This window comes from Temnothorax americanus, unplaced genomic scaffold (genome assembly GCF_048541705.1).
Source record: "Temnothorax americanus isolate GAGA-0224 unplaced genomic scaffold, ASM4854170v1 Scaffold15, whole genome shotgun sequence".
Taxonomy (NCBI): domain Eukaryota; kingdom Metazoa; phylum Arthropoda; class Insecta; order Hymenoptera; family Formicidae; genus Temnothorax; species Temnothorax americanus.
The window spans coordinates 1,799,883-1,824,648 of NW_027509286.1; the positions used below are offsets into that span (position 1 = coordinate 1,799,883).

At 37.9% G+C, this 24,766-nt stretch overlaps 4 protein-coding genes across 4 annotated transcripts; 3 read left to right on the top strand and 1 right to left on the bottom strand.

The window, feature by feature from the left end:
- Window positions 1–5,876: 5,876 nt before the first annotated feature.
- LOC143894959 (putative hydroxyacid-oxoacid transhydrogenase, mitochondrial) lies at window positions 5,877–11,046 on the top strand. Its single transcript, XM_077401669.1, has 8 exons — window positions 5,877–6,037; window positions 6,527–6,635; window positions 8,410–8,673; window positions 9,116–9,348; window positions 9,424–9,657; window positions 10,062–10,224; window positions 10,433–10,714; window positions 10,860–11,046. Exons 1-8 carry the CDS (start codon window positions 5,985–5,987, stop codon window positions 10,941–10,943), a joined length of 1,422 nt encoding a protein of 473 aa, XP_077257795.1. The 5' UTR covers window positions 5,877–5,984; the 3' UTR covers window positions 10,944–11,046.
- Window positions 11,047–11,198: 152 nt separating this feature from the next.
- Window positions 11,199–14,376, top strand: LOC143894962 (glyceraldehyde-3-phosphate dehydrogenase). The gene is made up of 7 exons (XM_077401672.1): window positions 11,199–11,653; window positions 11,736–11,859; window positions 12,160–12,275; window positions 12,538–12,795; window positions 13,064–13,239; window positions 13,513–13,707; window positions 13,891–14,376. Exons 1-7 carry the CDS (start codon window positions 11,576–11,578, stop codon window positions 14,009–14,011), a joined length of 1,068 nt encoding a protein of 355 aa, XP_077257798.1. The 5' UTR covers window positions 11,199–11,575; the 3' UTR covers window positions 14,012–14,376.
- A 483-nt stretch (window positions 14,377–14,859) lies between these two features.
- LOC143894960 (glyceraldehyde-3-phosphate dehydrogenase 2) lies at window positions 14,860–19,864 on the top strand. The gene is made up of 5 exons (XM_077401670.1): window positions 14,860–14,984; window positions 16,989–17,085; window positions 18,076–18,315; window positions 18,403–18,657; window positions 18,748–19,864. The coding sequence occupies exons 2-5, from the start codon at window positions 17,008–17,010 to the stop codon at window positions 19,174–19,176; spliced, it is 1,002 nt and encodes a 333-aa protein (XP_077257796.1). The 5' UTR covers window positions 14,860–14,984; window positions 16,989–17,007; the 3' UTR covers window positions 19,177–19,864.
- Window positions 19,678–24,637, bottom strand: Reps (RALBP1 associated Eps domain containing). Its single transcript, XM_077401668.1, has 5 exons — window positions 24,311–24,637; window positions 22,580–23,864; window positions 22,421–22,485; window positions 22,043–22,256; window positions 19,678–21,803 (listed from the first exon to the last, which is right to left on the bottom strand). The coding sequence occupies exons 1-5, from the start codon at window positions 24,482–24,484 to the stop codon at window positions 21,625–21,627; spliced, it is 1,917 nt and encodes a 638-aa protein (XP_077257794.1). The 5' UTR covers window positions 24,485–24,637; the 3' UTR covers window positions 19,678–21,624.
- Between the last annotated feature and the right edge of the window lie 129 nt (window positions 24,638–24,766).

Here is a 24,766-nt window from a genome sequence, read left to right on the forward strand (position 1 = left end):
GTTAAAATATACCGAGAAGTTTTAATTTGTTACAATTTAATATGCAAAAGCAAATATTTATTTTAATTCATTCTTTTAAAGCGAATGCTTATAGAATTATGAAATATGTGAAAAGTATTAATATCAAAAATTTTAAATAGGTATTTGTACTTACAAAGTCGCACTCGTGGATCAGATAATGGAACGATGCCACGTACTGAACTACTTATGCTCGCAATGCGATGATATTCTTTTTTTTTTTTCTTCTATTTATGTATAGTTATTTTTACATTTAACTTATTAACATTTTACATTACTTATATTTTGCAAATGTCATATTTTTCTATACTTTGAACATCTTATGTAGTTTTTTAATTTCAAGGTATTTTGTTATTATTTTAAGTTTTTGTCAACTAAACTAATAATGATAAACAGAATGGAAATATAATAAAATGAAGATTGAATACAATAGATACGTTCAACAATAATATTATGTAAATTATTACATCATATTTATTACATTTACTTTTTCATGTAGCAAGTATCTTGGTAAAAGATTTTTCATATAAAAATATACATAATTGTTATGTATAAAAATAAAATAATACGCGCTTTTAATAGTCGAGCCTCCTCACATTCGACTAGGATTGTTACTCTTGGGGAGGAGAAACGGGACCTCATTAGGGGGGGCGACATGGCCCCTGTCGTCTGAATTTTTTTTTTTTTTTACCTCCTTCCCTCACTCGGGGGGCGGGCGAGTGGTTGGGGTAACCACTTGTTCACTGCTCAATAGAGCAACCCCGAAGGGGGGTGGCGGATGAGAGTGGTGGCACTCATCCGTCACAAAGTAGGAATAGCTCGCCATCGGAAATGATAACTTCAGTTTTTCCCGGGGCCCCCCTTTCATGGCACAGTTAAAGTCACTCGTAGGTGGTTTTAGACGGTATAGGCTACGGAGAAACAGCGGAATTTTTTATCCCTGCTCTCCGTAGAATCCGGCACTCCCCTGTCTCACCCCGGGGGCAGGAAGTCATCCTCCTCCAACATCAGAGGGGGTCACTGGCTCAAACCCCGGTGAATTGGAGGCGCTCCCCGATCAAGAGCGCTCCCCTTAGAAGATTTCTCCTACGTAAAAAAAATAAAGGATTGTTACTCTTCGACAGCTTTGAAGCTTCGAAAAATATATTTGCGACATAAGCGACATAATTACAACATTAGAAATTTTATTTGGATTTTGTCATATAATTTTATAAATGTGTGTCTATTGCGGTACTATTATTATTATTATATTTAAAAAATTGTGCAAATTAGAGAGAGAGAGAAATTTGCACATGGCTTCCTCATAGAGGAAGCTTTAACTCCCGCAAATTTGGAGATATCGAAATTATTATGAGATGAATTTCACTCTTATGATAATTTCAAACTTCGATATCTGCAAATAAGCGAGATTGTTTATAAATCAATTTTTAGACCTAGATAAGAGAAAACACTAAAAGAGAGAAAAAAATATAGGTAACGCAATAACTGATAACTGAATACTTTCATTAAATGAAATTCTAACCATCAAATAACTTACACATTTTTTAAACAATTTTAAAAATCGGTAACCCTTTCATCGATCCTCGCAAAATTAAAAAATTAGTTGATTAGATCAAACTTTATCAGGGTTCTATTTATGTACGGATTCTCCGAAATTTCAAACGTCTGTAACTCCAGAACTAATTAACCAAATCTTAATTAATTTTTTGTAACTGTTTTAACAAACAAATAACTTAAATTTTTCGCAATTTTTTCTTTTTTGGCTGCCATTGTTGTAATCTTGACGTACTTTTTTTAGACTTTAGGTTCAATCTATGGAGGAGAATCTCACCAACAAAAAATAGAAAAATTCCAGCTCGTTCATCAGGAATCGCGATAAACCTACACAACCTTTGATAAACCTGTGTGCAGTGATCGGCAAAAATTCTGTTTTTAGTAATGATATCGGCAGTTATATTTAATTAATCAAAAATAAAATTTTTTTGCACTTTTTGCACAGCGCACTGGTCTATTGAGTCAAAAGGTTCCGGGTTCGATTCCTGGTAGAGCTAGAAAATTTTATTCGCTCATTCTCCTCTCGGAAGGCAATGGCAAACCACCGAAAGTATGTCTTGCCGCGAGAACTTCTCTAAAAATTTCCGTTCAAAATCGGCGTGCCGATCGAAATCGGCGTTAAACTGTAGGTTCCATATACAATGTGTATAATCCACGTGCGCAACACATGTATATGAAGAGAAGTCACCACGCACGGGCACGAGTAATAGGACTGAGTATGTATTGTATTTTGGCTTATTAATGATTGCTTTGGCATTTAAAAAATAAATAATAAAAATTTTTGTTTGCCGATCACTGCCTGTGTGTATGTGTACGTGTGTACACTATGTAGCTGCGACATACTCATCATCGAAAGTCAAGGGATATAAATATGTACTTTTTATATACCAAAACTGTTCTTTGCTTTAAGGACGTTCTCCGGCTCCAATCGTGCTCAACTTGTATTCGTGCTTAAAAAGATGTTTATATACAAAATATTACATATAATAAACATCTAAAAAATAAGAAGTTAACTTCACGCGTGAGAACTCATGCGGCATTGCCAAGTAACTCTGACGTTTCTCCTCTTCTGTCCACTCTGAACCGAGCAAAAAATTCATCAAATCGCGTATTTTACACAAGGATTTCTCAAAAACGAGTACCGCAAGGGTATTGACACTTAATTGCATATTATTTCTATTTTTATGGAGCATCATATAATAATTTTTCAAAAAAATCTAGAGACAACTTTTTTCGCAATTCATTAAAATGTCTCTTTTACAACAACGGAATTTAACATAAGAATTACATGTTAAAAGTTGAAACTTTGAAACTCAATATCTCGATTTTTAATACCGCAAGAGGTAATGAAATTTGTACCATCGCATAAAGCACCCCTAAATTAACGTATATTCACTGCAGTTTCAAGAAAATCTAGATAAAATCGATTTGCCGGAGAACATCCTTAACAATGGTAAATATACAGAATAGTGGCCTTCTCACCGATTTTAAATATGATGACTGGGTCAATCGTGCGGAATAACCAAGCGTCTTGATTCAAGCAGTTAGGCTCCAAAGACTAAAGACCGAAGAAGAAAACTTTCTTTTTTATACGTAGATTAGGCGACTACTCCCGTTTTCGTGCGGAAATGAAAGGTCAAGGCTTCTTGAGACAAATATTTTTATTACCAGCATTTTTACGACCTAACGTATACGATTAACATAACGTAAAGAAGAGCTAAATGCGTACCGCTTCCACTTATCATTCGCAACGCCCGTGGAATCATTTCATCCTTGTTTTTTGTCAAATGTTAAACAAGGACAAAATGATGCTCGCGAGCGTTGTGAGCGATAATCGTACCTCAAGAATATTTACAGTTTTGACTGCCAATCATCGGGAATGGACAACTAAACACCATCAAACAACCACCAAACGAATTTGACACCTCTCATTGTATACGGTCGATATTCGCGCTGAGGCCTTTCACATATATAGTATCGTTATAAAGTCGACAGGATCTCGACGCACTTACGTGTCTTCACTCGCATCAACGGAGTTATTTACTTTTTTTAGCTCGCTCAATCGGATATTAATATACTTTATTGACGACATTAATCGACATTAATTCGTTATTAAGGAATTCTTTTCTCGAATCACCGTGGTGTCCAGAAAGTTAATAAATGGGAACTGGCCAGTTGGGTCGCTCAATTTTTGAATAATATTTAAAATTTTTTAAATTTTTGACGCGCAAAAGAATTTCACTTTTAACCTTTGAAAATACGATTGCCTTAATAAAAATTACAACATGGCGTATAATCTCACTAAAATTCCGTTGGTCACATGGGCTGATGCCTTATTTCACTCTCCGTACTCCCATCTCTCCATCCCCCCGTCCTCCTCTCTCCGTCCCATAGATTCTCTGCTGAACGATTCTAAGGCCGATATTCATAGTCGGTTCTTATATTTAAGACCGTCTTAGGGGAATCTCTCTCTTCTGTGCTCAGCCTATAAAATATATGCGGAGATAATCAGAAGAAGGTTGGAGAAGATTCGTGGTACAAAAAAGTTTGCTGCCGGAGAGTCAAGCGGGATTTAGGAAAGGCCGTTCAACGTTGGATAACATTTTTGTATTGGATCATCTAACACAGAGGGAAGATAGGGTTGGAAAGTGGTCGGGTGGCACGCCAGCAGCAGGTCGAGGAAGCGCGAGAGGGTGGACTCCGAGTCGCGCTTCCGTCGCAACCCTCGTTCTCCACCTTCTTTCCCATCGCCTCCTCTTCCTCCGTCTCTTCCTCTACCTCCTGCTCCCTCGCGTCGCGTTCCAAGAGAGGGTTAAATTCGCTCCACGACCTCGCAGGAGTCCTTTTTTTTTCGCGGAAGAGCGAAAACAGCGCTCTTGCGACTGCGAGATGGGTGCAACGCGGCTGCCACGCCGATGCGACGCGAGTGCGGCGAGGAGGTGATATACACACGCGCACACACGCTGAACAACGACGGGAAAGGTGTGTGCCATAATTAAGAAAGTAACGAAGAAATGCGCGAACATCTTCGTCATAGTATGGATATGCTGCGATATCATAAAACCGACGTGCAAGATCGCCTCGAGCAAAATTACCAAGAAATAGTAGGAATGCATGATATATTACAAGATGTGCCGCAAACATCATCAGAAAAGGTATATAGTAATATTATATATATATTGAGTTAGTACATTACATTTAATTAATAAGTACAGTGCATCAAAGTATTACATATTTTGTATACATTTAATCTATTACTCTATGTTGTATGCGTGCTAACCCGAATTTATCTAAATTATAATTATAATATATTTTTTTATTTTCTTATATACATACTATTTTTTGTAACTGTGTCTGTGCGTTTCCACTGTATCTATTACGTTATAAATAATATTTTCATATGTATATTTATATTCATACATTCTCAGCGATGTTGATACACTGGAAACAGTTATTTTACTGATAACGTTTTGCTTGAGATTTAGCGTACTTTTAATTCGCTGAAAAGCACGGCGACTGCTGAGTGAATGTGTTGAGACTTTGAGTGCGCTTAGAATCGTTTAGTAGATAATCATCATAAAACGGTTGAGAACTGTTGCGTTCTGCTGAACGTAGCCATTATTGACACACGTTGAGCAACTTTTTGCATTGCACTAATATTCAAAGTGCTCTGAAATTTGTTATTAAAAAATTCTACTGGTAAAAAGAGCGGCAAGGTTTCACAATATTACATTTAAAAAATCTATGTTTAATATGAATAATCTCTTTTTGATAGATCATTCGTAAAAATATATTCCTTATAGAAATTTAATACTGTAAGTGATTATTTGGCTAGTAATTAATTACTTATTTTGAGTATTAAAATCATTAAAAACAGTACTTTTAATACTCAAAATAAGTAATTAATCACTAGCCAAATAATCACTTACAGTATTAAATTTCTGTATATATATATATATATATATATATATATATATATAAGGGTTATTAAATATTAAATAAAGTATTATATTTTTTTTCGTATTAATGAGTGACTATTTTTATTTAACATTTTTTTTATGTAACAAATTTGATTCACTTTATTCAATGTTAATGTTCAGATTTTTGTTTCAAAAATCGGGATTTTAAAAATTATCTTTTAGTCTGAACGAGACTAACAGCGAGCAGCACTAAAAGTAGCTCGACAAAGTTCTATTGATACAGTCCTGCTCACATGAATATACGAACACATGGATAATAGAGCCACTTCATCAAAGACCCAAGTGGTAAACACGTGCAGTAAAAGGAGGGGGAGTACGAACCGGTTGTAGACTATCAAGTCGGGAATGAAGTACGACAGTTCGTGGAAAACGTTACTCCGCAACATTTTCAATCGAAAGATTTAGACGATCACTCCTAAAAAAATATTTAAAATGCTGCCGAGACGTCGCATTATTGACCTTCTGCAAGTGATTTCATCCCAGTCGTAAGTAAACTATCGCATATATATATATATCTAAAAATCTTTATATAAAAAGAGTAATATAATAGTGACGTCGTGTCAAATAAATCGCAAAGTGTTTTAATGCACATTTAATTTCATCACGAATTAATAAATATATGATAGAAATAAATTTATTTAAGAAAATAAATTATGTCTTCACTTATCTAAGAATAAATATCTTAGTATTAGCAGCCATAAATATAATATTTAGAATGCTATTTTATATTATTAAAGTAGTGAAAGTAATTTCTATCGGCTTTATAAAAATATATAAGAAACGTAAGAAATATGAGGAGAGGGGAAGATAACGATATCAGTGACAATCAGACGAGTCAACGTGTGTCAATCCATTATAAAAATAGCGCATTAATTCGATAACGATTCTTAATAGACTTATTTTGGGATAGAATAGTGTTAAAAATTTAATAGCAAACGCGAAATATAAACTTTAAAATTATTCTGAATTTTTAGATGCAAATGTCCAGCGCATGGAAATCCAGGAGCTAATAGCGTACGGGATCACGGGAAAACTCGGAGCACTGCAGCAAATGTTACAAGCGAAAAGGAATATGCTTTCGAGGTAAAAATTGTGTAAGAAGAGAGAAACTATTAAAAGCTCTCTTTAAAGTGCATGTCAATGTGTTGATTTTATCGCAAATACCACGATTATGTAATCGAAAGTCTCCCGCGTTGTTTAGTCAGATAAGAACTGTTTTTGCAGTAACTGTACTCGATATTCGAGTTATCTGAATATTATTTGTAACATGTCAGGTGTGAATGTATTAACAAAGCTACTTTGGAAAAAAGAAATTATTATTTAGAGATTATTAGACATAATAAGTTTTACTTTAAAAATTGTTTAAAAAATAAATTTTATTTTAGGAGTTATAGATTCAATTATAATAATAAGAAACATAAAAAATATTGGCAATAAGAGAGTCGCCGCGGTAATTAGTAATGTCAAAAGACATTGCAGACGTATTTGCATATTACAAATTTCCGGACGTTTCGGCTCTTCTTCGAGCCATCCTCAGAGGTACATCAATAAGCCATTCTCCATCATAACCATGAGTCTTCGAATTAGGAAGTCGGAAAACCTTGAGAACTAAATGATTAATTGCTATCTATAAATGGTCAAAATTAATTAAAAGAATAAGAGCAATAACTCCGAATTTTTATCCGAGCACTCACCCAGATAGTCCGGAGAACGGAGGATAGTCAACAATATAAAATTACATTAAAGATTAAAAATTAAAGTGTCCATGACATGTTGTTGTCACGATAGATCGCACGACACTGTGAACCGTCAAGTGGAATAAGAACAATTATACCAAGTAAAGTAGGAATCTTGTAAGTTAAAATGGAAATAAAAGTACAAATAGTGTAAATAAGTAAATGTATATAAATATTCTTCTCAGACCAAGGAAGCGCAAGGTTACAACTTATTTAGGAATTCGGTATCTTTTTGTAAATTAAAACTATTATTTCGTAACCTTGCGCTTCCTTGGTCTGACGAGACCAAGAAAGTGCAAGGTTACAATTTATTTAAATTTATTTAAAATGGGAATATGCATGATATAGGAATTCAATATCCTTTTGTAAATTAAGGCTATTATTAGTATCATTTTACAATTTGATGTAAAACATTTCTGAAACCAGTCGTTTAAATACATATTTTCCGAATTCTTACATCATGCGTACGTTCCCATTTTAAATAAATTTAAATAAATTATAACCTTGCGCTTTCTTGGTCTGAGAAAGATATTTATACACATTTACTCATTTATTATTTATACTTTTATTTCCATTTTGACCATTTATAGATAGCAATCATTTAGTTCTCGTAGTTTTCCGACCTCCTAATCCGAAGACTCATGGTTATGATGGAGAATGGCTTATTGATGACCTCTGAGGATGGCTCGAAGAAGAGCCAAAACGTCCGGAAATTTGTAATATGCAAATACATCTGTCTTTTGACATTAAGCACTAATTACCGCGTCGACTCTCTTATTGCCAATTTCTTTTGTTTCTTATTAATTATTATTGAAGTTAATAGTTCTTTTTTAATATATATTGACTACATATGGTCATATATGATTATATATGATTATATATAATTATATATGATCATACAGAAACAAAATTCATATATAATTGCATTATACATAATTATATATATTTATACATAATTATATATAATTTTTTTCCCGGGTAGTTAAATCCGATCTAGTACAATAGATGTTAAATTCTCTTTAATAATTTAATTTTTTTCTTTATATCACTAAACATTTAAAATATTGCAATCTATTAATTTATGTATTATGTAAATGATTAGAAGTTGCGCAAAATTTTAGATGGCCTGTTCTACGGTGCGGTATGGAGTAGGAGTAACGAGAGAGTTAGGAATGGACATACAAAATTTGGGAGCGAAGAAAACGTGTCTGATGACAGATCCTAACTTGGTGAATTTAACCCCCGTGAAAACTGCCATTAACAGCCTCTCCAAATATGGAGTTCAATTCGAGATTTACGATAAAGTACGCGTAGAACCAACTGAGCAGAGTTTACAAGACTCGATCGAGTTTGCCAAGCGTGGAAATTTCGACGCTTTTATAGCGGTACGTATACAAGAAACGCGATAAAAAACTATAAAGAGAAAGAGAGTACAACTAACTCTTAATGTCGCGTTTTTTAATGAAATTTACATATATAAATATCTTTTTGTTATCTCATTAAAATAATCTGTTTATTTTTATTATACATATCATATTTTTAATTATTATCTAATCATATTATATGATTATTATTGATGGTGATGGTTTCCTGTTGCCTTCCACATCGCAATATCACAGCCACCTAATCAGTGATTGACGTCTGTGAATGTTCAGTATCGGGCCTGTCGAGAATCCTCCCCAGCCTCAATCTGACAGTGACTCTAGCTGCTGCCCTATATCTCACTTGTTCTTTTAGTCGCCTCTTACGACAGGCAGAACGTACCATGGGACTATTCTACCCCGGTCCCATACAGGGGGAGATTATTATTATTATATTAATCTGCAGGTTGGCGGTGGTTCCGTGATTGATACCTGCAAAGCGGCAAATCTGTACAGCTGCGATCCAGACGCCGACTTCTTGGATTACGTGAATGCCCCGATTGGGAAAGGTAAACCGATCCAGGTTCCTCTGAAACCGCTCGTCGCCGTTCCGACAACCTCCGGTACCGGTTCTGAGACAACTGGAGTGTCCATCTTCGATTATCGGCCCCTAAAAGCCAAAACGGGGATCGCAAACAGGTAAACGTTCATTATACGTCGTTGGATTGAAAGAAGATATGCAAAAGAATTAATTCATTAACTCTTTAATCGCAGAGCTCTACGTCCAACGTTGGGAATCATCGATCCCAAGCACACTCTGACTTTACCGGAGAGAGTATGCGCTTACTCCGGTTTCGACGTGCTCTGCCACGCTTTGGAATCCTTTACGGCGATACCCTACACAGAGAGGACGCCGTGCCCATCGAATCCAATTCTGAGACCAGCTTATCAAGGCAGCAATCCTGTCAGCGATGTCTGGGCGCGATATGCTCTTCAAGTTATGCGCAAGTAATTAATCAGTCAATTACTTAAGCACAATTGCGTCAATCCAATATCTGTGCATCTATATCTACTTTAAACCGCAGATATTCCAAATCAGAAGAATAGTGGTTGAATTTTTATCAAGAGATAGAATTACGAAGTTATATAATATTAAAATATAAAGCACTATTCTAATTAATATTCAAATAAATGTATTAATTTTACAAAGCTATCTCTCTTAACAAATATAAAAAACGCTAAAACAGTTTGATATTTTCTTAATTTTTCATCAATTTCATAAACATAAAATGTAATATTAAAATCTAAGGATTAAAAGAAATAAACGTTGTTTAAAATTTACTTTATAAAACACATAAATTAATAAATGATATTTGTAGTTAACATTAATAAATATTTGATCTCTTGCATAGATATTTCAAGCGAGCAGTTTACAATCACGATGATTTGGAAGCGAGGAGTCATATGCATTTAGCAAGTACAATGGCGGGCGTTGGTTTCGGAAATGCTGGTGTTCATCTTTGTCATGGACTTTCGTATCCTATCAGCGGAAACGTTCGAAATTTCCAACCAAAAGTAATTATAAACTTCAAATATACTTCTTTTAAAGCGTCAATAACAGTATATCTTTATTCGCACATAAAATTAAATTATCCTTTCCTTTATCTCTTATATTTAGAATATATATTTTAAATTATACTATTTTTCTGTATCTCTTCTAGAGATACAGGACTAATTATTTGAAATTCTTTGATGTTTTTATTGAATCGCTATCTTATTTAAGGGATACAGCGATGATCATCCCATAGTTCCTCATGGCCTATCTGTGGTGATCTCCGCGCCAGCCGTGTTTTCCTTTATCGGAAGCGCATGTCCAGAGAGGCATTTGGAAGCTGCGGAACTGCTCGGTGTAGACGTCAAGAATTCCAAGCGGGCTGACGCGGGAAAAATTTTGGCCGACACCGTGAAGGAATACATGCGCGTCATGAAAATTGAAAACGGCTTGACAGAACTTGGCTTCAAAAAAGAAGACATTCCTACGTTAGTTCAAGGCACTTTACCTCAGGTAAATTCAGTGCGCCATGTATTTCTTATCAAATGGAAAAAATGTAACATAATAACATATATAAAATGTATAAGCAGTAATGATCAAGGTACATTCTCCTTTTTAGAGACATCAAAAATTTAAATTTCTTTCTTTCTGTTTTCAGCATCGCATCACAAAATTGGCTCCACGTGAACAGTCTGAAGAAGATCTTGCGCAGTTATTGGAAAATTCATTCACCATTTATTAATGGTCACTTAATACGAAATTAACGTTTCGTTAAGTGTACATAAATAAAATTGTAATAAGTAAAGACTATTTTTATACAATAAACAATAGGATTTATAAGAAAACGCACAAATTTTATTTAATGATTTGAAAGATTCGCGTTGCTAAATGTAAAATAAAAAGTTTTAATTAGTTTAGAAGTGACTGCTTTATATATAAGTTATTAAAGAATAAAACAACTCTTTTTTTCAAAAAGGATTTTTAGTAAAGTAAATACAACGCATAATATACAGGATATTTCAGGATCCATGGGACAATGTAGGAACCCGTGCAATTATGCTGAAATGAGGCTCACCCAAAAATCGGTGGGGATACGCACATAAATAGAAGGCACATATGTGGTAATCTTCGGACAATAAACGCGCGCGAAGACAGCCACATAATGTCCTCCCTGTTTCTCGTATTCTCACTGTATTCTTTTCTATTTTTATTTCTATTTTCTAAACAACTTCAAGGTGTCATGTTTTCTGGAAAGTTTTGTAATGAGCTTCACACTATTTACCATTTATAACAAAATGTCATTCGAGATTTTTAAACCCCTTTCTCCTTTTTTTAATATAAATTGTTAGAGAAGACTAAAATAGAAATAAAATTATGGCAGTTGTAGGAATTAATGGATTTGGAAGAATAGGGAGAATGTGTCTTCGCGCTTGCCTCGAGAAGCGCATGGATGCAAGTTTGCGATTATAAAAAAAATATAAGTATAATGTATTACACTGATTAAAACTCAACAATATGATGATAAATATCACAGGTAAAATTAATCAACGATCCATTCCTTACAACGGAATATATGATATATCTTTTTAAACACGACTCTACTCACGGGCCACATCCTTTGTCCCTGGAATGCGACAATGAGTTTATAGTTAGTGGTGGTAAATACAATTTTAGTTTCTTTAAAATTTAAAAAACTAAATCTTAAGTTATAAAAATTTTATCTTGTTTTGTGTATCTTATAAGTACTGCAGATTTTAATAAACTTAATATTCGCCATATAAAACTTAAAATGAAAAGTATTCGCACATAACTCCTGCAATTGCCGGCAAATTTTTTGCGCTTTATTAAAATTTATTTCAGTTCCTGCACGCTTACTTTTCATTTTACTTAACATTTAAGAACATGGTATAAACATTATTTTATATAAAAAATCATAAACGTATTTATCGTTCAATGAGAGACCAGAATCGCTACATCACATGAAAAGCAACCGTGGAAAATACCATGGAAGAATAGAGGAGTGACGTACGTGATAGAAGCTAGCGGAGCATTCACAACACTAGAGAAAGCCAGCGTAAGATTTTAAATTTATATTTCTTTTTTGTAACAAGATGTTAAATAAACTATTGATTCGCTAGAAACTCAAAAATAAAAAAAAGAAGTATTGATATTTTAACAGTTACTATATATTTATATATTTGTAACATTTGTGGACTTACAATTAAATAAGTCTCCTCAAACTATTCTAGTATTCTATAATCTTCAGCAGCATCCTATATTATATGCTAAGTTAGCCGACGTATCTGTATCAAAAATAAAAATAATATATTATGCAGTTGCACATCGACGGCGGCGCAAAAAGAGTTATCATCACCGCACCGTCGATCGATGCACCGATGCTCGTTTTCGGAGTCAATCACACTTGTTACAATCCCAAGAGAGACGGTGTCATTTCTGCGACGTCCTGCACCACGAACTGCGCAGCTCCAATCGTCAAAATCATGCACGACAACTTCGAGGTTCTCGAGGCGATGATCACCAGCATACACGCGGTGACAGCATCCCAAAATACCGTGGACGGTCCGGTAGAAAAGGTTCCTTAGTAATGACTTGTTCTAAGAAATGGGTCCTCCTTCTTTACGCTTTTTCTCTCTTTATTTATTTAATCCAATGAGCATGAGTAAAAAATAAACGATCGATAAAAATGCACGTCTTTCCGGTTATTCAATTATAAATCTGTGGCGCAATAGAATATATTTTTGTCCTATTTAATTATTTATTCTTGCACAGCGAGTTAAACAACCTAAATAATCGTTATAAAAGTTTCGTGTGTGTGCTTCGCACAATTATGTTTTGTCGCAGCTTCGACCTACGGCATTGTGGAGGGACGGTAGGGGCGCACTCCAGAATATCATTCCGACCGCGACCGGCGCGGCCAAGTCATTAGCCAAAATTATCCCCGAGCTGAAAGGCAAGATTTCAGCCATCGCGTTCAGGGTACCGATCCCCAACGTTTCATTGTGCGACATGACATTCAGGTAATTGGCGCGGATGCGGAGGTCACCGGACAACTGACCCATAAAATCCGGCATGCGCGTAACATTATATTCCATTATATTCTCGTTGCACTGATGTAAAAAAAAAAAAAACGTGCACTCGGTTTCACGTAAGGCGCGACTGTGCAATTTTATTGACGTATAACTTTACGTTTGATCGGAATTAAATTGTCATGTTCGACGCTAACAGTAAGTTCGATTCTCGTACGCGCCACTAGAAACGTTTCTGATCTCTGCCTGATATACCGCCTCCAGGGTCAATAAACCGACGACGTACGAGGAAGTGAAAGAGACGATGAGAGAAGCGGCCGAGGGACAGCTGAGAGACGTGCTGGGATACACGGAGGACGACTGCGTGTCGTCGGACTTCAATCACACGACTTATTCTTGCGTGTTCGACGCCAAGGCGGGCATTCCGCAGACCAGCACTTTCATCAAGATCGTCGCTTGGTATATAATAACGCCGCACCCACGTCGTCATAAAACTCAATTTATAAAGAAATATATTATCCCAAATACGCAACCTATGCCTGGATATACATAATTTACAAGTCGAAGATGCAATTTCTTCGATCGCGCAAAAATTTTGATATCTAGGTATACTTGATGCTGAGATCTTTCATTTTTCTTCAGGTACGACAACGAATATGGTTATGCGTATCGTATAACCGATTTGGTTCAATACATGTATAACGCCGATTCCGGTAGTGTTCCTGTAACTGCTGGACAAGTTCTCGAGCATGATGATGATTAGGAGAACAACTTATCAAAGTTAAAACTTGAAATTTGAGAATACGCACTTGTATTCTATTTTAAACCCTTGCGAATACGCATCTTATAATTTTTATGCAACTATCCTCTTCTAAAATAATATTAAAAGACATCGAGTTTAAAGAACAAACGAATTTAACAACACACGCAATTTATCTTTTTATAATATCTTATATGCATGCACAATATCCTCTGCAACTATTTGCAAATTTTATTATTTACAGTTTGTTATATTTTTAATAAATTTCAATTTGTATGTAGATTATATATCTACTAATAAGAATCTTATTTATAACTTCATGGCCATGTAACATGAAAAACTTTTGTAGAATCAAAATTATATATATACACGCACATTATATATATAAAATATATTAAAATACACGGATATATTACAAAAATGAGATATCAAATTATAAAAATAAATTATAAATATAATAATTATAATTATAAATGAAGTAAAACATAAATAAAGCAATTAATTATAAATAAAATAAATATTTCGGTTAGAATTCTGTTCAAAATCTAGCACGAATTTTTATAGATCCTCAAAAAAATCTGTTCCGAAGTAATTACAAAATTATTATTAGAAAAAGTTATATACACGCTGTGTAAGTTACATATTATAATCAGGTATTAATCACGTCTGCGTAACTAAGCCGTTGATACTTGTCATGCTAATGATAAAAGTAAATCCTCTTCGACGATAAATATCCAAAAAATAAGTAGATATCCAAAGAGATCGACGAAAGAGTTAATATACATCGGCACCGGCGCGGTTGAACTTCGCGGCGCGCCAACATGTCGACAATCGATAATCAAGCCGCACGTGATCTCCCGAACGTCGGCGATGGAGCACGAAGCTCCGTTCCGTTTTATATCATCGCACCCGTGCCCTTCAAATGACACTACTTCGTTAGTAGCCGCGGCGGACGGAACTGGTTTTTTGGTACGCGGTGAGTATCTCTTCCACACACTAGTTCCACTTGACGTGTATCCCCATTGTCTCTCTTCTCGCTCCCTGGGTGAAATCCATCGTCATCGTTCGTCGCTAATCGTTCGCCCGATCGTCATTTTTCCTGCCGGACGTTGCGTACGTGCGACACACATAACCGTCAAAAATCGCGTCTGCCGTCCCGCGCGAGACGTATGTACGCTGCACCGGCCATTCTCGTGACGTCTCGGACCAGTAAAGTATCAAGTGTCTCCCGTATAGTCGCGGAGACGATCCGGTTGTATTCCTGCGAGAGAGAGAAGCGCGGCGTGAGATCGAGGAGATGATGTAACAACCGGGCGGTGCGATACCTTTCCCGCGACCTTCTTCGCGACGCTCGACCGGCTCGACGGAATCCCTTCGCCGGGTTCGCCCGATGACGCGGATGGTGACCGTTAAACGGCCCTCGCGCGGTCAATATTATCGCTCGACGATTGCACGGCTGTAATGAGACGGGAGGACTGCGATTCTACGGGATATTATTAGGTATTCAGAGCCCGATCTTATATTTGTCATCGCCTTCAGGACGATCTTGAGAAGCTATTCGGTCGTTTTATTGAATTTAAGGTGATTTTGAGTAATAAGATCGGATTATGAGTACCGCCCTTGGTTGACCTTAGCTCATATTAATTTGGAAATTAATCGTCATGCGTGTCACGTGTAATTACTGTATCATCGATTTTACATTTTGATTAATGATACCCCTCCGCTTATTAAATCCAGCTATTCTCGTACTTTACCTTCAATCATATATTTAGTCAATTATTTATACTTCAAGTATTTGAAGGGTACGAAAACAATGTTTGCGTTTTTTCTAAATATAAATAAGCGTATAATAAACCGCGATTTTGCGTTTTGGCGAGTTGCTGTAAAGAAACGAGTTTCTGAACTAACATTTATGAGAGAAAAACCCTCGGGAAAACCGGTTCGTCTTTGATTGTATGAATAAGTACAAAATCGTCATAATTTCGGCTTTCAAATACAAATAATTGCTAAAATAATTGTTGAGAAATTAGTTATAAAAATAGCTCGCGCTTCTCTGTCAGAACAAATTCGATTGCGCAAAGTTATATAGATATCGTAATACTTCAATAAGAAGTTATTTCTGTCCGCGTTAAATACCCCGAGTATCGCTAAATTAATCAAGACTCGAAGTCGCCGGAAGTCCGATAGTCCGAATAGATTTGCTCTCCCGATTCGGATCACGTTAGATGATACGCGGTTGCATCGCGATGCGCGGCGATTTGATAATCCCCACTGATCCCACTCACGCGAGGTCACGATCATCCTCATGGACACCGGGATGTCGAGGAACTTGGACACACCCCCCTCTCCCTTTGACCTTGCCTGACCTACGAGATTTCCCGGCGGTGCCCAATCGGCGATCGTGTCGCCGAGGCGTGTGCCAAGATTGTCGCCACCGCAGCTTCGAAGACAAATTCAAGACTAATTGTAAATAACGTTTACGTCGCGCTCGAAATTACGTAAGCGGCCGCGAAATCTCTCTCTCCGATAGTTCCGCTGCATTTGTAATCCCCATTGTATTTTTAGCAATAAATGCTGACAGATCTTAACAGCTCACAATGTACTCTAATTAATAAAACTATAATTAAATTAATAAAACAAAACTGTCTGATACGGTGAAGAAGAATTGATAGTTTTTTATTATGCCTATGTGATGAATATCAATTATCGTTTACGCGATATTTATGAGCATCCTTGAAACGCGATTGATATTCTGAAAATAGTGGGGAAGCAGCGAATGATGGATCATCATGCGTCGCACATCTATTTATACTTTAACCTAACGTCCAATGATCTTCGCTACTGAAATTTGTTGATTAACGATGAGACGCGTTCTCGCGCACCTGTTTCACATGGTCACGCCAGTCTCCCTGACCGTGGTCGCGCGGAAAACGCGTGGCCGTAGCGCAACGTCTTGTAACGCTTTTGTCCGATTTTCCAGTTGCAAACAAGACGACGACATGAGCAAAATCGGAATTAACGGATTTGGCCGTATCGGCCGTCTCGTGCTGAGGGCTTCCCTGGAGCGAGGTGGTCAGGTATGTTGAAAGTAGAGCTGCGATCCGCAAGTCGGTCGGAACCGCGCTCGTTTTGCTTCCTCATAGAGGAAGCTTTGTAATGGTGAAAAAATTTTTTTTCGAGATTTTGATGGAAATAGGTTTAGAATGTTCTAAAATGTCGAAAAATCATATTAGTAAAAAATGTCCGGAAGTATGTATGTATGTGTGTGTGTGTGTGTGTGTGTACGGATTTTTGTACACGCATCTACTTCTACAATTTTTTAGATACCAGTTTGAATTTTTGCACACAAATAGAGTATCATAGAAAGTATGTCCTCCTCAAATTTTATTGAAATCGGTCTACCGGTATAGATTTTATGCAGATTTTCCTTTTTTGAAAAATGTGTTTTACGCTGCCGCTTTCTCAATATTTGAGATAGCGATTTATTTTTAATTTTATTATATTTTCCAGTTTTTTCTACCCCTATTTCATATATAATTCATTAAAATTTGATTGATCAGATCTCGTATTACACACATTTGAAATTTCGAAGAATTCGTACATACATAGAAGCTTTATAAAACTTGATCTGATCAACCAAATTTTAACCAATTATATAAGAAATAGGGGTAGAAAAAAAAAAGACTGGAAAATATAATTGAATTAAAAATAAATCGCTATCTCAAATATTTATAATATCGGGCTGATTTTTTTTATCGATAAAGTATTGTTTTAGTTTTTAAGTGGACAAGTATTTTTAGTATTTTTTAGTGAATGTATATAATTATTTACGCAGTCCCCAAAAGAGTTAAGTGTGAAATCAGAACCTTTGCTAACAAAGCTTCCTCTATGAGGAAGCCAAAACAAATAAATACCGATAATTATACCTCAAATAAAATAAAAACTTGCACACTTAGGAACTATGAGGAAGCAATGTGCAAGTTTCTACTTGCACAATTAAAAACTACGAGGAAATAATGTGCAAGTTTCTACTTGTTTTACCTAATCCGAGTTCTCTGTCAAACCAGGTCGTCGCCATCAATGACCCTTTCATCGGTCTCGATTACATGGTCTACATGTTCAAGTATGACTCCACCCACGGCAAGTTCAAGGGAGAAGTCAAGGTCGAGGGCAGCAATCTCGTCGTAAACGGAAACAAGATTGCCGTCTTCGCCGAGCGCGATCCGAAGGCGATCCCGTGGGGGAAGGCCGGCGCGGAGTACGTCGTCGAGTCGACCGGGGTGTTCACGACCATCGAAAAGGCATCTGTACGTGAAATTCGACCCAAAAGTCGTTTATTTCATTAGAATTCTCGTTTACACCTATGAGTTCAATGTTCTTCGGTGCACTTGCAGGCTCACTTGGAAGGCGGCGCCAAGAAAGTCATCATCTCCGCCCCGTCGGCTGACGCGCCGATGTTCGTCGTCGGTGTGAACTTGGAAGCTTACGATCCGAGCTTCAAGATCGTCTCCAACGCCTCGTGCACCACCAACTGCTTAGCACCTCTCGCCAAGGTGGTCCACGATAATTTTGAGATCGTCGAGGGCCTCATGACAACCGTACACGCGATCACGGCTACCCAGAAGACCGTCGACGGACCTTCCGGCAAGGTGTGTATACGATACTGTAGCTGTTTATCAAGATAAATCATTCGAGATTGTCGTTATGTAACACCATTTATCATGCTTTTCCGGTAACAGCTGTGGCGTGACGGCCGTGGTGCAGCACAGAATATTATCCCCGCTGCAACTGGAGCGGCCAAGGCAGTAGGCAAGGTCATTCCCGCCCTCAACGGGAAGCTTACTGGCATGGCTTTCCGCGTACCCGTGCACAATGTGTCCGTGGTCGACTTGACGGTTCGACTTGCCAAGCCTGCCTCCTACGACGCTATTAAAGCCAAAGTGAAGGAGGCTGCTGACGGTCCTCTGAAGGGTATCCTGGGCTACACCGAAGATGACGTTGTCTCGTCCGATTTCATCGGCGACAATCACTCCAGCATCTTCGACGCCAAGGCTGGCATCCCTCTAAACGACAACTTCGTGAAACTGATCTCGTGGTACGACAACGAGTTCGGTTACTCCAGCCGAGTTATCGACTTGATCAAATTCATGCAGAGCAAAGACAACTAAATAGTCTTCAGAAGTCGATTGTTTATCCGTGTCCTTCTAGCTCCGGTTTCGCCATATAGCGAAGTCACTGTATGGAGCATATCATTGTGAAAAAAGCTGCTGTAAGAAACACTCTGTATTAATCGGCATCATTATTAATTTCTAGCCGAGATCTATATACTCGGAGTATAAAACTAAAGAATGCTAGCATACATTCTTTCTCGCACAGTCAATAGAATTATAGATAAAGCGACGTCTCTTCGTCGCTGATTGAAATACAAAATAAGACAGGCTCTAGTGTTCGTATCTAAAGATCTATATATTTACCTTGTTACTATTAGAGTCAGTGAAACAGACATGTACATGTGAGTATTCTAACTTTACATGTTATACAGTAGAGCCTGTGTAATCGCGAAGTACGCATTACGTAAAATAAGACATGTGTGAAAATAGAATTATAGCTCAAAAGTTTGTTGTACTAAATTTATTATCGAGCGCAATTTTATTTATCGAATTTCGTCACAGCGCATCACCATGTGTACGGAGGTTTTATTATGTAGAATTGCAATTGCAGTACTCAACTTTCATCATTCGTTCATTCATTCATATTCAAGAGATGTTAAAAGTATTTGTAATTTTTTTCTTGTACGTGATTAACATTATTCTTCCATTCACACAATGATATCAATAAAAATTGTTATGAAACTAAGTAGTTTCTTTATTCGTATTTGACAGACACTTCTGTATATGTATTCTACATCATTACATTTTTTTACAGGACTGCAGATAATAAATCAGATAATTCTGACATAAGTATTAATTTCATATAATTTTTACACAATATCTATAATTACAAAAAAATCTTTGTCGTATGACTCGTTGATTTTCAAAGCTTTTACCTCTAAGTAGTCTCGTGATATTTGACAAGACAATACTGTCGATTACTGACGACAATATGTACTTCAAAATTTCGCGTTATGGCACAAAGAGTTATTAACAACGATCGCTCGACAAATTTATTTATCCGCTATCTGTAGGAAAAATAAAAGTTGGAAAATATGATGAAGGTCTTAACGTTAATTACGAATCAATATATATTTGATTGGATAGAAATGGCAATTTATATAAATAAAGCGCTGAGACTTATATAGAGCTGAGCCACGGAGACTGAATTTACAAAAGGAATTTTTTTTTTTTTTTTTTTTTTTTTTTTTTTAAATAATGCAATCTTATGTCCGTTGAGTAATCTCTACTATTAGAAATATCTGCGAAACTGGCTGAACAGAATGTCGGTTGTATTGATTCTTGATTTTTGTTGTAGATGTGTGGCTTTGATAGATCTATATTTTTCTCAGGCCACAAATAGTTTCCACCAACTACAGCAACTATTTCTTAAAATCTACAATATTAGAAATCGATATAACCATCTCAAAGAATTGATACACCAAAATCGACGTACTCAACGTGAATTGATTCTGAGCATTATACATCTATATAAATTTATTTTTGAAGTATTCTGTTCCTGTAGATTCCACTGTTCTCTCGTATATCTTTCTTCAAAGTGTAACAGATATTTTATAGGTACGCTTGTTATCACGGAATAAAATATAACGTCATAAGTCATAACAGTCCTGATTATTCCATTTCTCCGTTGACGCCCCATCTTCTTGTCAAGTTTTATAGTCATACGAAAATATAATTAGATTTTGTTGCAAACAATAAATACTTATTTGTTTTTACAATACAACTAATTCAAAATAGATATTATGATTCTGTTTACGGCAAAGTGTTCTTTAGAAGAGATTCGTTAATATAGACAGAGGGGAATATGAAATATCTGATATAATCCTCATGAAGTTAACAAAGCACAGAAATCACAAACACAGAAGTTTCAAATATCTGTACTGTAGAATAACAATGTGACAGATGCACTTGTATGCGCAGTGTGCTTATATTATAGAAATGTATATAAATTCGAGACGATGAAAAGGAAAGTTCTTATGCAAAAACGTAACACATACAAGTCAGTAAATCACAGGGAATTTGATAACGTAGGCTTTAAACCTGAGAGTGATTGTTTTAAATACTTTTACATATAAACGTGAACAATAGCTCATAAACTTGACAAAAGCAAATTCGCAAATACTTGTTATATATCGATAAAGATCATAATCAGCTTTGTATATACATGATTCATAATTTATGTCATAGACGACATATACACTCTTCTTTCAATCTCAAGTATAAAATATCTATGTAATATATATATATATATATTTTTTTTGTAAATCGCGTCCCCTGCCGCATCTGTCTGTCTACATTGATCGTTATGAATGTGGATGAATACTTGGTTGGAAAAGAGGAGTTCTAGACTAGCATAACGTATTAAATACATGTGTTTACAATGATTTGAGGACACATAATACCTCGTAGCTTCGAACGAATGAATGATAACGAATAGTAATCACATCAAGTCAAGAGCAAGAGTTTTGCACGCAAATTTATACGTTCTTGGAGTGCGCTAGCCAGTTCACGTGTCAGTTCTTCGCAAACCAAGCGTAATTCCGCATTCTTTTCCCTTAATTCTTGTAAAGTTAATTTCTTCTCCTCTTCCGCTTCATTTTTACTTTCTTCTTCGCCGTCTCGTTCTGTCAAAATTATATATTAAGCATAATTACGAAAGTAAAAGTATGAGCAAAAAAATGGTTTGAGCATCTGCTTTAAAAGTATCTCTAATATTTTAAAAGAGAAATCAAATATTTCTGCTTATAAATGTATCATTAACTGCATAAAATGATGAAAATTACACTAAAAAATAAATTGTAAATACAAATACCGAGAAAATGCTGAATGTTGAGAAATTAAATAATGAGATAACACTTCTTACTTGGACTCGGTTTCCTATAAATATGAAATGCTCCGCAGACACCAGTGAATTGTTGAGATTGTGGTACCGTATTTTCTACAGATGGTACCGTATTCTCAGGCACGTCACTCTTGGGAGAAAAGTGAGAGAAGTCAGCGACAAAAGCTTGACTTTCACTTAACGTTCTCTGTCCCTCACCCTCACTTCTTTGGCCGACCAATTTGCGAGGCGAAGTCTGCAGCACAAAAACGGATCATTAAATCCCTGTCTTAAAAAACGTTATAAATTAAGTAAAAAGTTATAAATTCCGTTGTAATATCTTTTACAAGGTATATAGAATAAAAAGCATTCCTTTTAAAAAGGGGCACAAGAGAATTTTATCGTATACAATAAACTTACAATTCCTGGCGAAATTCTAGGTGGCACAAGCGGCGGTGCCCCAAGAAAAATTTGACCATTTTTTCCTGTAAGAATACGCAAGTTTATAGCATAAGACATAAGATTTCAGTTTCGTAACCGCAGTATTGTATCGTGGAGTATCGGTAGAGTGACGTATACCTAATTTATTAAGATCAAGACTAGAACTGCGCGCGTGTGTTCTATAAGGTCTGGGTGGTGGTGGTGGCGGTGGTTCCTTCTTAGGAGTCACGATAACGGCGTCTTCGGGAGCCGCGGGTGGTTTCTTCGCGAGGGGTCGTTGCACCAACGACGCCGCAGAATGTTGCAGATCGTCATCCCCCAAGGTTGTGCAGCTGCTACTGCTGCCGTTGGCGCCCGAAGCGAGAATCGCCGCTTCGGGCGTCAAGCGCAACGCCACCGGATGCAGGATCTTCGGGTCGCGTTCGACGGCTGACTTCTGGAAATCGAAATTCACCAGCTGCAGCCCCGGGCTGGTGACCGAGGAGCTGCTCGCCCCGGTCGGCGAGTCCACGAACTTTGTCCACTCGCGATTCTTCTCGCGGACGTTCGCGGAGTTCGGCGGCGATTTTTGAGCGGTTGTCGCCGATGGGACTTGCGGCGGCGCGGCAGCTGTCGCTGTTTGCATAACCAACGGGATCGACAAGGACGGAGGTAAAACGTCGGGCAGAGGCACGTGGTTCCTCCTCAGCACGACGAGATGCATAGCCACGTAGAATTCTTGTAAACTGAGCGCTCCGTCTCTCGTGACGTCCGCGAGCTGCCAGATGCGTCGTAACTCGGAAACGGGAAGCCGCGACTTTTCGAAGAACGTTCTGGCCACCGGCCCGGCCAGAAGGCCCTCCGGATCTGACTGCAACTGTGCGAATTGCGCGGCGTAATAATCACGCTGCTCGTCGCTGATAATCCACACTTCTTCCGGCGGGAAACCCGAGCCGTCACCTTCCCCGTCACCGTCGTCGCTACTGTGACGCTCCGAGCTCTCCTCCTCGGTGCCCAACAGCTGTCTCTGCTCCTCGGAAACCAATAAGCCCTGCCAACCACCGGAAACGGAGTCCAGGATCGTCTCACTGCCCAGCATACCGTCGTTTCTCTCCTGAGTCATGCTGTTCGTCGGCGTGGGAGAATCCGTGCTACCGCCAGTCTCGCGCGGAGATTCTGCCTCGCTCTCGCTCTCGGTAGTGCTCTCGGGAGGATGACGTCTACCCTTTGCTCCTCTGGTTATGTCCGGACTCCTTCTGCCTTCCTCGTCACCAGACGTCGGCCACGTAAATCTCGGCAAGGTAATAACATCCAAAGACGCAGTTATCATGTCTCTGGAGACTTCCAAACCAGCCTGGTGGCCTGCGATGAGTTTCAACACTGCGTAAAATTGCTTCTTGCCCAGATGCGTGCTACCCTTGGTTCCCATGCATACGTCCAATATCTACAAGCAAAAAAATAATATAATGTATGTCCATATGTAACCGAGTTTCTATGAAATGCTTCATCTGCATCTTTTTTTCTCCAAAACTACATGACAACCGTCAATCTACCTGGCAACAATAACAATCTGCTTTCCGCTAAAACTAACACACGCTGCAAGGAACATGAGAATCCTCGCAAATAGCTATAGAGTATAGATCGTTGCAAGAAATGCAAGAAGAAGTGACTCTATATATTCCCCGCTGACGAATTAATCGGTTCACCTGCCACGACATAACCTCCACAAACGGACCCTGGACGTCTCGTCCGTCCCGTTCGCACGTATGTGCACCTCGGCGTGAGAATCTCTCTCCAAATACCGAGATAAATTTTATCACAATGCATTCCCCGACGGGAGGAAAATGTCAACGTCAGGTCGCGCTTTCCCCTCTGCCACCGAGAGCTCACCTTCATCGTGACATCCCGCGGCAGGTTGGCCGAGCGCAACAGCTCGGCGACTTTGATCACGGGCACGCTGTCACTGTCCGCGTTCTCGCAGCAGTAGATGAATATGTCGCCGTAGTAGCGGTGCTCGGTCGCGGTCAGATGCAGACTCGCTATCGTCAGCAGATCCCAGTCCATCTTGACGGTCGGCGCGTCCGCGCGCAGCCGAGACCCGAGACTGCCGAGTGCCGAGCCGAGAGCGATGCCTCGCGTCCGGCTCGTCCCCGGGCCCCCCCGGGGTAGTCCGAGCTCGCGCTGTTCGCGTCTCGGAGCGCGGCCCGCTCTCCTTCTCGCGCAATGCTCACTACTCACGAATCCGCTCTCTGCTTGCCCTGCTTCACGGCGCGGCCGCGCTCCGTGGCGGTCGCATATCTCAAAAACGTCGTTCGCTACCTGCTCCTGCTGCAGGCCCTGCAGCCT